This window comes from Marmota monax, unplaced genomic scaffold, assembly GCF_021218885.2.
Source record: "Marmota monax isolate L192 unplaced genomic scaffold, Marmota_monax_Labrador192_F-V1.1 WCK01_AAM20220418_F8-fsc00044, whole genome shotgun sequence".
NCBI classification, from domain to species: Eukaryota; Metazoa; Chordata; class Mammalia; order Rodentia; family Sciuridae; genus Marmota; species Marmota monax.
In genome coordinates this window covers 2652903-2668661 of record NW_026695198.1, presented here as the reverse complement: position 1 = coordinate 2668661, position 15759 = coordinate 2652903, and the positions used below count along the sequence as shown (strand labels likewise).

Genomic DNA, 15759 nt, shown 5'->3' with positions numbered 1-15759 from the left:
CCGGAATCCTTTCACCCTTGCAGACTGCTTTGAATTTTTTTTCACTGAGGTGCTTACCTCATCAACTGTGCCCATTAAAATCTGCCTTTTTCTGTAAACCCAGGTTTTCCTAAGTCGGTTTTTCTTTATTTTTAATTTCTTCATTTGCTTGCCACACATTTCTTTGTCCACATTCCTTACTCTGTTCTGATGGCAACCAGAGCTGATGTGTATCTAAGGTATTGTTTCCTTTTTAATTTTAATTTGTAGATGGACACAGTACTTTTATTTTATATTTATTTTTATGTTGTGCTGATGATTGAACCCAGTGCCTCACACATGTGCTGGGCAAGTGCTGTACCCCTGAGCTACAATCCCAGCCTCTAAGGTATTATTTCTTATGCCGAAGTTACTGACGTTCTGTTCCTATGTGAATTTTTATTTTATTTTTTTAACTACAGTTCAGTATTGTGTTTAAATGACATTCCTTTTTTTATTTGTTGCCTTCCTATTGTATAAGTCTGGTGCCGAGAGACTGCACAGCTGTGCTTCCTTTCTCTACTGTGTCATCTTCCCTCTCCTGTTGTTTTTATTTTGAGACAGGGTTTTGCTAAGTTTCTGAGCATCTCACTAAGTTGCCGAGGCTTGCCTGAACCTGGCAATTCTCCTGTCTCAGCCTCCTGAGTCCCTGGAATTACAGACGTGGGCCACCATGCCTGCCCAATAGCTGTTCTATGACAGCAGCAGGAGGGTGGGATGACCAGTGTGCTGGGCAGAGTATGGAAGAGAGTCTGAGGAGGGAGGCCTGGTGCAAAGTCAGCCTCCAGTCATCAGGGCCCAGTCCTGCTACCAGGAAGAAGACTGAAGGTGATGATTTCTAGGGACATGTATCTTGGCCCAGGATTCTGCATAATTGAGTGTAAAGATTCCATCATGAAAACAGACAAAGTTGAAAGCTTACCCAAATTCTAGTCCTAGAGGCAGGCGCTTCATTTTTACCTTCCAATTTGAGTCTGGGATACTGTCAACTAGGTGCTTACCCTCAGAATATTCTGACAGGCCTAGGAGAAAATAAAGATTCAGTTGTCATTGCCAACTAGTGACAACTGTGACCCTCACAGCATGTGATCTCTGCCCCTGCACAGCACTTCCAGTCAGTTCTTAAACGTGAGCCAATAGCTAAGAAGCCAAGACCTGGAAAGAATGATACTAAAAAGTGCATCAGGAAAAAAGCAATGTGTAGCAGAGGTTCTTTAGTGATGGAAAGGTAAAAAGAAGGAAAAACTTCCATGAGATAAGAGAAGATACAGTGTTCCTGAAACAAGCATTGCTATTGAAAAAGAAAAGAGCTCCTTCCTCTTCCAACTAGAGTTGGATCAAAAATGCCCCAAACTAAGAGCACCAAGAGTGGCAGGAGGAGCACAATGACATCAATAAGGCCATGCTCTTCTTTATGTGGGAAAGAATTTATGTAGTAAAATACTGTTTGCAAATTAAAAGGGTTTGAAGTAAACATCTGTTATAGAAATAGTGTTTCTGTTGCCTAAGGATAGCTTTGAAATGAAAGTAAATTTTGTTTAATATCTGTCATTCTCCATACTGAGAATTTTTCCTCATTCATTACAAAATTATTTCAGGTGAGTGCTGTTTTGAATGGTATGTTAGATCAGAGCTTTAGGGATCGAGCCATTCAGAAACACCAAGGACTGAAGCTTGCGACCACAATTCTGCAGAACTGGAGGAAGTGTGATTCATGGTGGGCCAAGGATTCTGCTCCAGAAAGTAAAATGGCAGTACTGGCTTTATTGACAAAAGTTTTACAGGTATTTCCAGTTTGCGTTTTGAAACCATAAGGCTATATCTTTAAAAATTTAATGGAAGTAGCTTCAAAGGCTCATTGGTTTGATCAATAAAAATCATTGGGGAAGGGTAATTACCGATTACATTTTTTTACTTTTTCCATTATTTTATATCATTATTTATTATGCTTATCATTTCTTGTATTGTCTTTTTGTTGTACCTTTATATATTTTATCTTAGCAGATAACATTAAAATATTTCAAAATAAGATTGTTGAAGTATTGTTGAAGCCCAAGAACAGATTCTCAGTTTATTTCTGAAATTTAAGCATTTAGAAAATGTGTTAAAGAAAATAGAGATATAAAAAGAAATGTGTCATATTTTTCTTTCCCTTCTTTTAGATTGATTCATCTGTCTCTTTTAATACAAATCATAACTCATTCCCTGAAGTCTTTACAACATATACTAGTCTCCTTGCTGATTCAGAGTTGGGTCTGCACTTGAAGGTAAATGATTGGAAAATATTTTTTCCCAGATTATATTCTTTATTCAGACTTTTATATGTTTGCATATGTATCGTGCTTTCTATTTTTTGTGGGAAATTTAAACATCCAAAAATAGACTAGCACAGTAAGTCCCTATGTACTTATCATCAATTTTATTAACTCAGTTTGTGGGACAGGTTTGTTCCAACTATGCAGCCCCTTTCCTCTTGAAGGACACTCCCAGGATTTGGTACATTTAATCTGCATGTGCTTCAGTATGTCTCTCCAAGAAATGAGAGCATTTCTTTTAAAGTATAATCATGAAGAGTGTCATATTTAGGAGAATTTACATTTGTCTTTGCACAAATGATTTAAATTAGCTTTTTAGATTTGCTATATTTATTACTTAATCTTTTTACCATTAAATATAACAAAATCTCAATTTGGGGGTCAAGAATTTAATAAATACTATAATTTTAAGGTTGCTAATTTTAAAGTTTTATAATGTTTTAAGCTCTAAAATGAGGCTCAGAATGAGGTTCTAAGGTAGTTATGCAATGGGTAAGTTATAAATTACCTCATAGGTCATTTTTTTCCATATGAAACTCATCTATTACATTTCTGTTAGGGTTTTTATTTGTAGAAGGAGAAAACTCCTCCAGAGCCAGCACACAGTATTTTATTTATGTGTATGCATATAGCTCTAAGTCATCCCACTCATCTCTGGAGTGGAAGTCAAGGAACAGAATTGCATTCAGGTTGGTTTTCAATGTAATCCAGAAGTTACTCTGAAGTCATTCTTGAATCCACATAGTGCTTTATTTAGAAAGCAGTATTTTTATTTAATCTGTAGGATTTGTAAATCACAGTTAGCATGATGCATATGTCTATGTTTTTCCACAGGGCCAAGCTGTAATTCTTCTTCCATTCTTTACCAGCCTGACTGGAGACAGTCTGGAGGACCTTAAGCATGTTCTAGAAATGCTCATTGTTTCTAATTTCCCCATGAACTCTAATGAATTTCCCCCGGGAACTCTGAGGTACAATAATTATGTGGATTGCATGAAAAAGGTTAGTTTTAGTAGTATCAAAATTTAAACATTTTTATTTTTTTAAATTTCTTGATGAAATAAGTAAGTGAAATACTCAGAATTAGAGAAGAATTCCTTAAAAATTCATTTTAATTCATTTCCTGGCTGGCTGCACAGGCAGGTAAATAGCTGAATCCTCTGTAATTCATTCCCCACCCCCCACTATTAAATTGTGAAATATTTAATGCATAAAAATGGAATGTGTAATGATATGTTAATTATGAGCAATAATACCAAAAGAAGCTAAGAAATATTCTCCCACTGGGCCTGAGTTGGACTTAAGGATGTGCTTGTAAAGAATGCCATGGAGGGAAGGCTGCTGTAGGGTTCAGGACTGGTTGTAAAAGGCACCACAACTTCCTCTAGACTCCACACTTCTTTGGTTCTCTTGTCCAATGGGTGGGAAGTTGATTTGTGAGTTTATCTCTCACCTTTCCTATTCTTTGCCAGAAATGAAAGTATCCTTTACTGCTCTATTCATGCTTTATTTTGTTACTGGTTCTACAATTCAAAGAGGGAGAAAGGACCTCGGCTTTGGGGTCACAAATTGATGACACCAAGACATTCCATTTTTGAAAGAACCAGAGACCTTTTTTGGGATATTTTCCCCTATTTGTCTGACTTGTCTGTTTATCCTTTACTTTCTTCTAAATGGAAAGTTAGATTTAAAGCTTGGTCAGGAGATTCAGGTTAACCTTCTTGGAAACAGTAGCACAGAAAGTGGCAAATGATATTAGTTGCCCCATGATAGTGCCCCATGATAGTGACCTCATAGTCTGGTTATGTTGGTATTATGTAAATATTCTGTTCTCCAGTAATCTGTTAGCTCATGATTTTAGCATACCCAAAGATTCTAAGTTGATCCTTAGTATTTTTTTAATGTAAATGTAAATGCAATACAAAAAAAAAAAAAAAAAAAAAAACAATGAACATGAATGAATAAAGAAAGCTTCTCCAAAAAAAAAGATACAAACCAGGGGTGTGGTGAGAACCGGTTCAAGGCCAGACTGAGAAATGAGACAACTATATCTCAAAATAAATAAGTGATCAAATTGCTTTGGGCTGGGGATGTAGCCCAGTAGTAGAATGTTTTTCTAACTTGTGTGAGGTCCTGGGTTCAGTCCCCAGTACTCACACCGCCCCCACTCCCCCTCACAAAAAGAAAAAAGAAAGATGCAGACCAACAGGAAGATGGAGGTCAGAGGGAATGGAGTCAACCAAAGGAGGGAAGAAGAAAGAATGTGTAAGAGTAGATTGAGAAATGAAGGAAGGCACTGTGTCCATGAAATAGGAAAAACAGGGGCTATGGAAATTAAATATGTAAAAGCAAAATTTAAATTAAAACTTTCCTATTATCTTCTGAAGATAAAATTGAGAGTATTGCCTAGAAAGTGGAACAAACAGACATTGAGACAGAGAATGGGAGCCTGAAGAAGGACCTCTGCCCTGTAATAAGAATGGTGGGGAAAGCTGGGCTTGGTGGTGCCCACCTGTAATCCCAGTGGCTCTGGAGGCTGAGGCAGGAAGATTGCAAGTTGAAAGCTAGCCTCAGCAACTTGTTGAGGCCCTAAGCAACTCAGCAAGACCCTGTCTCTAAATAAAATATAACAAATGGCAGGGGATATGGCTCAGTGTTAAGTGCCCCTGTGTTTAATCCCTGATACCAAAATAACAGTAACAATAATGATATTTCAAGAAGTGTGGGGAAAATAAATGTGTTTCTTGAGTAAGAGGACCAATAGTGCCTGCCTGGTGAGAGCAGAAGATTCTGGTGAGGGCACACCCCATGGAATTTCAGAACCTGTGGAAAAAGAAAGGAAAAACATCTGCAAAACTTAAAAAGAATAAAAACTCCAGTACTTAATGAACATTGTCATAATCTAGGCATTCACTGTTTCCAGAAAAAAAAAATGATAAAAATCTTAACATTTTAAAATTATGTATGAAATTTTGTTCTGTTTTCTATTTTTAAATTAGAACAATTAAAGGCAAAATAAAACCCTACAAAATTTTAATGATCCTAATATATTTTTTTCTAGTTTCTAGATGCATTGGAATTATCCCAAAGCCCTATATTGTTACAGTTGATGACAGATATTCTTTGTCGAGAACAGCAGCATGTTATGGAAGAATTATTTCAAGCTACTTTCAAAAGGATTGCCAGAAGGTAAGTCATCCCAGTCAGGAATCCCAGGATTCATATACATGTTATTTCTGGAGGTAACTATCTTCTCTGTTAAAAAAAATAAAAATAAAAAAAATTGAGTGGCATTGGCACTCAACTCTCAAAACTCCATTCTGTCTTACCTTGTCTTCTTCAAAATGAACTTTTTATTGTGAAACTTTTCAAACATACTCAGAGCTAGAGCACAAATGAGGCTCCAGATGGAAGAAATGTCAGCATTTTCCTGTTTCATTTTCCCCTTTGTCTTTTCTCTTTGTATGTTACTCTGATTAAAAGCAAATCTCTGATGCCTTGTTATTTTACCTCTACAGCCTTCTGTATGTATCTCCAAAAAGTGTTGTTTTCTTGAATAACTTTAGTTTCATTATCAACTGAACAAAATTATCAGTAATTTCATATTCTGATTTTCCCAAGAGTCTCAAGTGCTCTCGCATGTTGGATAATGGAATTTTGATCAAGACAAGGCTCATTCATGGCATGTCTCATAAGTCTGCCTTAATTTAGAGCATTCTCCCATATTCATTCATTTTTCTTTGGTTATTGAAGAAGCCTGCACTTGTTCTGTACAGAATTTTAATTCTGGATTTATCTGATTTTTTTGCTTGTCCTTTTCACTTAAGTTGTCCCTCCAATACTTGTGTTCCTATAAACTGAAAGTTATATGTAAAAGCCCAATTAGATTCAGGTTCATTTCTTTTATGCATAATTTAAATTTGTCTCAGTATTGCAAAGTTTAACATCAGAAATCAATTGACATCTTATTAAAAGAATAAGAGAAAAATTTTATTATCTCAATATATGTCTAGGTATCACTGAATAAAATTCAACCTCCATTAATAACAAATCTAGAAGATCAAGGGTTTTCCTTGATCTTCAAATAAAAGAAAAACTGATATTTACTAAACAATGTGTTCACCCTTATGCCTCTCTCAACCTTGTATTAGTGGTGCTCTTATGCAATAGAAATAAAACAAGGAATAGAGATCAAATGTATAATGATCAGAAAATAAAAAATAAAAATATTTTTAGATGACAGGTTTAATTTTTGACAAGACTGCATATAGTAGATGTTCAATGTTTCATATTCATGGCATTAGGAGACACCTAGTGTCTGGTTGTCCTACTTTTAGTGATGCCAAGATTGACCAGCCCTGTTTACAGAGCATTTCTCTAATGGTTTTAGCATCCATTTCTGTTAGTTGCCCTGAATCAGTTATTTAATTAGGAGTTGCAAATAGCCATTTTTCCAATTCTTTTTTCCCTTCTCAGTTTAGCACCATTACATTGTGATGGTGAATTTATCCTTGTAAATAGGACAGTATGGATGCCTAAAATATAACTTACTACTTTAGAAAAATACAGTGGGAAAGATGGGACATATTTGATTTTCAGATTAAGAGCTTGATGCCATGGCTACTTTGAGTTGTAAACTTCAATGAATTTTTTAAAAAGTGGCATTTATTTATACTGAATTTTTCTCCCATCCAAGTACTAACGAGGCCTGACCCTGCTTAGCTTCCAAGATCAGAGGAGATTGGATGCGTTCAGGGTGGTATGGCTGTAGATTATATTGAATTTATAAATATCCATGTAAATTTATTTCAGAGTTATATTTTAAATATCATAGAATTCACTCATTTTAAGGATACAGTTTAGTAATCTTTAAGAACTTTCCCAAACTTTAGGATGGAACAATCATCACCATTACTGTGGAACTTTTAAAATTTTCCTTTTAGTACTGGGGATTGAACCTAGGAAATCTACCAGTAAGCTACATCCCCAACCCTTTTTGGTTTTTATTTTGAGACAGGGTCTTGTTAAATTGCTGAGCCTGATCTCAAACTTGCAATATTTCTGCCTTAGCCTCCTAAGTCACTAGGATTACAGATGTGCCACAACCACACCCAGCACATGGCAACATTTTATGTTCTAATGAACTCCTGTTTGAACTTCAACAATTGACTCCCATTCCCATTCCCAGCCCAAGCAACTGTTAACCTACTTTCTGTCTTTATAAATTTGCCTTTTTGAAACATTTCATAGAAATGGAATCATGTAATCTCTTATGTCTGGTTTCTTTGTTCAGCATAAAGTTTTTGAGGTTCATCCATTGACATTAAAAAAAATCATAATTAGTCAACATGATGCACAACAGCAGAATACAGCACTCATTTTGCATATACACAGAACATTCTTCAGTATAGACTATATGCGAAGCTGTGAAGCAAGTCTTAATAAATTTGAAAAGATGAAAAGCATCCAAAATATGGTCTCTGGCCACAATGACCTTAAATTAGAAATCAAAAGCAGAAGGAAATTTGGAGAAACTGAAAATATTTCTGAATAACCAGCTAATTAATAGCACATTTCTAAATAATCCTGAGTCAAAGAAGAAACTGCAAGGAAAGTCAGATAGGATGTTGATTGAAGTAAAATAAGATGTGTAAGTTGCAGCTAAAATAGTAGATAGAGGTAAAATCATACCTTTTAATGCCTGTTTTGGAAAATAAGAAAGATCTCAAGTCAATAGTGTTAATTTTCTACCTTAAAATGTAGAAAAAGTAAACTAAACCAATGGCAAGCTGAAGGAAGTGAATAATAAAGATTAGAATGAAAATTAATGAAATGGGTACCTGGAAAATGGTGAAGAAAAATCAATGAAACCAAAAATTGTTTTTTTCAAAATGTAAATGACATTGAGAAACTGTGAGTTAGACAAAACTAAAGGGAAAAATAATAGTTTGTGATAATCTAGAATAAAAGAGGAGGCATAAACTACTGACCTCTCCAAAACTAGAAAGATTATAATACAATATTATTCACAGCCTTATGCCAAAAAATTTAGCAACTTAATTGAAATAGACAAATTCTTAGAGTCACTAGTTACCAAAACTGACTCAAGAAGAAATTAAAAAATCTGAATGTCCCTCTACCAAGTAAATAAATTAGTGATTAAAAATATTTTCACAAAAGAAAACTAAGACCCAACATTCACTAGTGAATTTTATCAAATACTTAATGAGGAAATCCTACTAATACTTTTTGAATTTTTCAGAAAATAGAGGAAGGAGGAACATGAAACATATTTTCAGAAAATAGAGGAAGGAGGAAAATAGAGGAAGGAGGCTCCTTCTAAGAGGCTTATAGCACCCTGATACCAAAACCATAAAAAGACAACACAAGAAAATAATAGAATGGTATCTCTTATGAACATAGACATAAAAATCCTCAAAAATGCCTTGGCAAGCTGAATCTAACAACATGTGAAAAAGATATCAGGGACTGGGGCTATAGCTCAGCGGTAGAGTGCTTGCCTAGCACGTATGAGGCCCTGGGTTCGATCCTCAGCACCACATACAAATGAATAAATAGAATAAAGGTATTAAAAATTAAAAAAAAAAAAAATATATATATATATATATATCTCATAACAAAGTGGAATAAAGGTATTAAAAATTAAAATATATCTATATATATCTATATATATATATCTCATAACAAAGTGGAATTTATTATAGGGGTACAAAGCTGGATTAACCTCTGGAAATTGATTAATGTCATAAACCATATTGCTAGAATAAGGTATCAAAACCACATTATCATTTCTGTAGATACAGAAAAATTTTTTGACCAGATGTTGCACCCATTCGTGACAAAATTGAAAAAGGTCATCTATGCAAAACGAACAGTGAATAAAATATTTAATAGTGAAAGCCTGAATGCTTTCCTCTTAAGAGTGGGGACAAGGCAATAGTGTGTGCCCTTTCTGCTTTATTCAACATAATACTAGAGTTTCTAGCCAGTGCACTCAAGCAAGAAAAAGCAATATAAGGCAACCAAATATTTTATTATTAAAACTTTTCTTGTTTTATTTTGTTTTTTCTTAATTCTCTTTTTCTGTTTATGAGATTTTTAAGGTTTTACCCTTTTTTACTTTCCCCTATTTTTATCTCCCTTTCAAATTTAACGTAGGATTTAAATTAAACTTCTTGTTCTCTTATTCCCTTACAATTTAGATCTTACTGTTTTTTCTTTACAAAAAAAGTTTTTTTCCATAAAATTATAATTATTTAGTTGTACTGTATACCCAAAATACTTTCAAAAGTAACAATACAAATATTACTAGTAAGAATAACAATAGCTGGTTGAAATTTAAATTTTTTAATTATAATTAATTCACCATATATCCTCTCCTAGTCCACTTCTGCCTTATCACCTTCTTTTTTCCTTCACTTGATATCTTTTTCTGATCACTCTATATTAATTAGCACAGTGTCTCCATTCCTTTTTATTTAAACAAGTGTAAAATTTTTCATTGTATAGAAGTATCATAGTATTTTGAAGCTCCCCACTAATGGATTTTTATTCAGTCTTTTGTTATTACAAATAATGCCACAGGAAAAGTGGTGCATCTGTGTGGTTTTGTATTTTGCCATTGTACCTTTGAAGTAGATTTCTAAATGTAGGAAAAGATTAATGCATTTATAATTTTGCTGGCTATCTCCTCATCCCTTCTTTGGGGACTTAAGTTGTTCACATTCCCTCCAGCAATGTATGAGCGTGCCCATTTCACCACTGTTATTCCTGTAGAAGATGTTGTCAAACATTTGGACTGTTTCTAATTTTATAGGTGAGAGGGGGTTTAATTTGTATCTAAAAGAACATATTTTCTTATGTTCTTAAACATTTGGTTAATTGTAATGCCCAAATGAATATTGAAAAACTATGTGGCACCTAGTAATGTCTTACAACATTAGAACTCTGTGACTGAATTGTCTTAGTCTCATATTTTTGCCCTGGTTAATACCTAACTTCACAGTGTCAGAATTTTAATGATCATTTTGTCCTAATACCCTACATTCTTAATTTATAAATTTATAGACAAAATCTTAGAACCAATAAGTCAAATATCTTTTTTTTTTGGTGAGAAATGATCAAATACAGGGTACAGCTCTGCATAGGAAATAGGAATGGTGGTTCATTAGGGAGAGATTAGAATATTGATTTATTAATTTATTATTTAGCAGCGCTGGGGTTCAAGCTCAGGGCCTTGCATGTGTTAGGCAAGCATTATACTGATGAGCTACACTCCCAGCTTAAGACTAAAATATTTAAATCCTCTTTTGAGTTTCATATCTTGGAAATGTGATCATCTCTAGGCCTGAGATTCTTTCAAAACCCTCCAGATGTTTTTTAAGCAAAACCAGATTTGAAGAGTAAATAAATTCTTCCTCCTAATGCCAGAATGCCTTTATTTTGAAGATCTCTGTGGATGAATAAACAATAGAGTTTGTGTGCAAGTGATGGTTATATTTCAAGAGTTTCACATATCTGATAAACTTTATGTTATTTTTGTAATTCATAATCATCAAAGTTTGCTCGGTATGTAGCAGATCTCATAAATTGTTTGTTCAAAGCATGAGTTTTCATGTAATTGTATCTCTTCTTTTTCTTAGGAATTCATGTGTCACACAGTTAGGCCTTCTAGAAAGTGTATACAGAATGTTCAGGAGGGATGACCTTCTTTCAAATGTTACTCGACAAGCTTTTGTAGATCGCTCTCTCCTCACCCTACTGTGGCACTGCAGCCTGGATGCTCTGAAAGAATTTTTCAGCAAAATTGTGGTGGATGCCATTGATGTGTTGAATTCCAGATTTACAAAGGTATCCTACATTTCATAAACCTAGTAATAATTAACAGATCTCCCTAACCAGTGTCATTAGAAACTGCCACCCTGGCAATAAAGAGTTGGCTGGAATGTTTGGAGTGTTCCTACAGGTTAACGTCTGAAATGGCCTTTACATTAAAAATCTTATTTGGGGTCCATTACTTAACCTATCTTGTTCATTCCCTCCTCTGAAGAAGTGCCCCTAACTACCTTTAGGAAAAGGGGAGATGACATCTCTGGCTACTTAAAGTTGAAAAGGGGCATTGAACAGGGACAGTTGTCAGGGTCCTTGTACGGAGACCTATGTACTGGAGACCTGTGTACTGGCAGAGTTTGGTTTTTGATTCTATCCATAAGGCCATTTGTAGCTTGGGTGTCTTTCACATCAAGGCAATCCAGAAGTCCATGGTGGCAGCTGATGGATGATGAGACGAAACATACAGGGATTATGCTGTGGGAGGATCCTGGATGAACCCCCGCAATGATGAAACGAGATTTTCAGCCTTTGCTGCTATAGTTTTGCAGCAGATCCCAGTGCCTCCTTTCTGGGTTCTTGTCTTGTGAATTTGTAGAATGAAATCCATTGATGAGAAAGAGTATTAAAAAGTAGGATTTAATCAAGTGAGAAGAAAGACAAAGTACCCACAGGCCAAGAGGGGACCCGGTAAGAGTTGCCCCTGATGTCACATCATTAATGTAAACTTGAAAGTAGTTTAAATATCTTTTTTTTTTTTTTAATGTTGGATTTTTCTCCTCTTGTTCCCATGCCTTTAATAAGATTTCTTGAAAACATTGTTTTACCACGGGCTCACTATTTGAACATCATCTTTCTCTCTTTCTTTTTGATAGTAGGGATTGAACTCAGAGTTGCTTTACCTCTGAGCTGCGTCCCCGGTCCTTTTTTATTTTTTATTTTGAGACAGGGTCTCACTAGGTTATTTTGACCCTGACCTCCAACTTTTGATCTTCCTTTCTTGAGTTACTGGGATTATAGGCGTGTACCACTGTGCCCAGCCTTGTGCATTATTTCTTGCTTCACCGAATATAATAACTCAATGTTTTGTCCATATTGGAAACACTGGACAACAGGGCACTCTCTTATCAAAGCGAATTAGTGTTTCTGTTAAAATTATTTTCTGTCTAAAGTCATTAAGTATTAAATTGATGTGTTGAATAAGATATTTTTCGTGTTGGATAAAACGGGAGATAATTGTTTGTTACCTATTTTAAGCTAAATGAAGCTACTTTTGATACTCAAATCACCAAGAAGATGTGCTATTATAAGATGCTAGATGTGATGTATTCTCGTCTTCCTAAAGATGTTGTTCACTCTAAGGAATCTAAAATCAATCAAGTTTTCCATGGTTCCTGTATTACAGAAGGAAATGAACTTACAAAGACACTTATTAAGTAAGATTATTTAATTTTGGATTCTATTTGATTTATTACTATTTTTGACATATAGAATTTTATGTGTGTATATAATGTGAATAAGTGTTTTATTTAGATCCTGAACTTTTATAGTTTTCTGATCTTTCTTATATACAAATTACTTAGATGGACTTTAGTGTGTCGTTGGACATTAGATATTTTATCCCAAACTTATCTTTTATAAAGAATAAAACTCTAATTTTACTGTTGTAATTTCTAACACTTTTCTCCCTGAATAGCTTGATATATTTTTAGTAGTATGAATTGAAGTGAGAAGTTATTTTATTTTTTCTATTATTTGAAATGGCAAAAGTGGCAAGTATTCTTAGTAGGTGTTCTTTAAAGCACAAAGTGATCAAATATATTTTCTTTAAAACTAGTCTTCTAATGAAGTTCTTCCAAGGAAGGTGTACTTTGCTGAGTCTCTATTTTTACTTGTTTATTTATTGGTACTGGGGATTGAAACCAGGAGCATTTTACCACTGAGCCCCACCTCAATCCCACCCCCGCTTTTTTTGTTCTAATTGGTTATACATGACAGTAGGATACATTTTGACACATCATACATAAATAGAGTATAACTTCTCATTCTTCTGGTTGTACATGATATAGAGTTATGTAGCCAACCCCTTTCTATTTTTTGAGTCAGGGTCTCACTAAGTTACTTAGGGCCTTGCTAGGTTGCCAAGGATGGTCTTGAACTTGTGAACCTCCTCTCTCAATCTCCCAGGTCACTGGAATTATTGGTGTGCACACCACACCTGGACTGATCTCATTTTGCACCTCCAAACCTATCATTACTCTTCTCTTACTCTAGTCCATATTTACCTCCTGGGTGAATGATGTTGCCTTCTACTTGTTTGCACAAAGAAGAGTCTTAGGAGTCACATTTTACTTCTCTTTATCTGCATCTCTCCAACCTCAGGCTCTGTGGGATATCATCAGATCTGGCACATTTTATCCTTTCCATACTCCTGAAACCATTGCCCTTGTTTCTATGCCCTCTCCTGCAGCCTTGTTTTAGCACAGTACTTCCCTGTCTCTTTACATACTGTACTTGTTGCTGTACTTAACACGAGTGGTAAGATCAATGTATGTGGCCTGTGCTCTGAGACAACGACATGCTTATCTTGATATTCCCAGTGCCAGTACTATGCCTGGCACAAACCTGACACTTTGGAGAATACGCAGTTGTTAGGCATGGTTGAGCTCAAGCTTCAATTTCCATGTTAAGTGAATTAATTTGTGATCTATATCTACTCTGCAGATTGTGCCATGGTGCATTTACAGAAAACATGGCAGGCGAGAGCCAGTTGCTGGAGAGGAGAAGGCTTTATCATTGTGCTGCATACAACTGTGCCATTTCTGTTATCAGCTGTGTCTTCAATGAATTGAAATTTTACCAAGGATTTTTGTTCAATGAAAAACCAGAAAAGGTGGGCTTCTCCAGTGACGTTCACTAGTTGTCATTATGGGATTTCAAAAGTTAGATTTCATCAATTCAAGTTATATCATAATTTATATCTTCTTATAATGTTAAAGGTATGGGGTTTTTTTAATTCTGCATAAATACATTTTAAAGTTGAAGTGCTTCTTAATGAATTATGGGGTAGAATTAATTCTGTAGTACCATTACATTTAGGATGTCTATCTTTCAGATATTTTCATATGATTTTTTTGGTTTTATAGAACATGCTTATTTTTGAAAATCTGATAGATCTGAAGCGCTGCTATACATTTCCTGTAGAAGTTGAGGTAAGCAAAAATTTCAATCTTATTTCTAAGTAAAAAAACCAAACATTAAATGCTCACAGAGAAGAGCATATTGTGTTGAACATGTTAAATATTCAAGTCTGCTTTCAGCCACAAAAACTGGCAGCTTCATGTTGTTTCTATAAAATCAAAACTACAGAAATTGGCAGTGTCAGCCCCAGGGATAGTCTCAAACAATTATATTTTTAATTAATTTTTAATTTTTCCTCCTCTTGACTTGTGAAGGAATGACAGTGCCAACAGAAGGAACTGTTAGGACATGCCAGAAGTTATTTTCTGAGTAAATTCTTTTAGTCAGAGAAATTGAAGTCCATACTGATAAGAATTGTGAACCTGTGATCCTGCTTGGGCAACCTGACCAGAAAATGAGGAAGTCATGGGGATAACCAGCAGATGTAACACGTTTGGTTTTAGTCAAGGTCAGATTGGCATATTGGCTTCAGCAGTTGGTGAAAAGTCAGGTGTCTGTTGCCTTCATTCCCCACTGGAAATGGGAAGAGTAGGCCTGGCACAGTGGCACACTCCTTTAATCCCAGCTTCTCTGGAGGCTGAGGCAGAAAGATGGAAAGTTTGATGCAAGACTGGGAAACAATCAAGACCCTGTAGGGGGATGTAGCTCAGTGGTAGAGTGCCTCTGCATTCAATCTCTAGTACTAGGGTGGAGTGGGGAGAAATGAGGATGGTGGGGGAGAGCTCTGAGTTCATATACCATAGGTCATACACATAGCTGCTGACCTTGACCATGTCTGAGTGCTTCACTGATGCATGCCAGTGGTTGCTTCCTACCTCATATCCTTTTGGAGCATAACCAGATTTTTGTTCATTTGTTTGTTGTGGTATTGTGGTTTGAAAGCAGGGTCCCTTTGCCAGTGAGCTGTCTCCTCAGCCTTTTTTATTTTGAGACAGGATTTTGCCAAGTTCCTGAGGCAGATCTTGAACTTGTGATTGTGTTGCCTCAGCCTCCTGAGCAGCTGGGATTATAAACATACACCACTGTGCCCAGCTAGATTCTTTTCTTAGGCTTATGTTCAAAGAACTAAAACCCAAAAAAACATTAGCACCAGTTTTTATAAGTATTTATACACTTGATATATGCTATTTCTACACTTTAAAAAACACTGTAAGGTGCTGTATTGTAACCATGATTGATACAGGAAATTGATTCTCAGATATAAAAAGATATAAAAAGCTCAGCACACACTGCTCATTAAGCTGTACCAGAGCCAAGTGTGTGGGAGTCTTCTATCAAGGTTTTCCATAAAGAAAACTCATACACACACACACACACACACACACACACGTAATTTTTAAAATGCTTTTAAATTTGATAAAAGGTTTTTTTTTTT

General features: G+C 35.3%; 1 protein-coding gene across 4 annotated transcripts in view; it reads left to right on the top strand.

The window, feature by feature from the left end:
- Prkdc (protein kinase, DNA-activated, catalytic subunit) overlaps positions 1–15759 on the top strand; it is a 175861-nt gene that overhangs the window by 68715 nt on the left and 91387 nt on the right. For all 4 annotated transcript variants that reach the window (XM_058574014.1, XM_046428525.2, XM_046428524.2 and 1 more), the window contains 8 exons: positions 1617–1802; positions 2181–2285; positions 3168–3335; positions 5395–5522; positions 10997–11204; positions 12441–12619; positions 13908–14076; positions 14330–14395. In XM_058574014.1, coding sequence (XP_058429997.1) covers positions 1617–1802; positions 2181–2285; positions 3168–3335; positions 5395–5522; positions 10997–11204; positions 12441–12619; positions 13908–14076; positions 14330–14395 — 1209 coding nt within the window. The remainder of the gene's footprint in view (positions 1–1616; positions 1803–2180; positions 2286–3167; positions 3336–5394; positions 5523–10996; positions 11205–12440; positions 12620–13907; positions 14077–14329; positions 14396–15759) is intronic.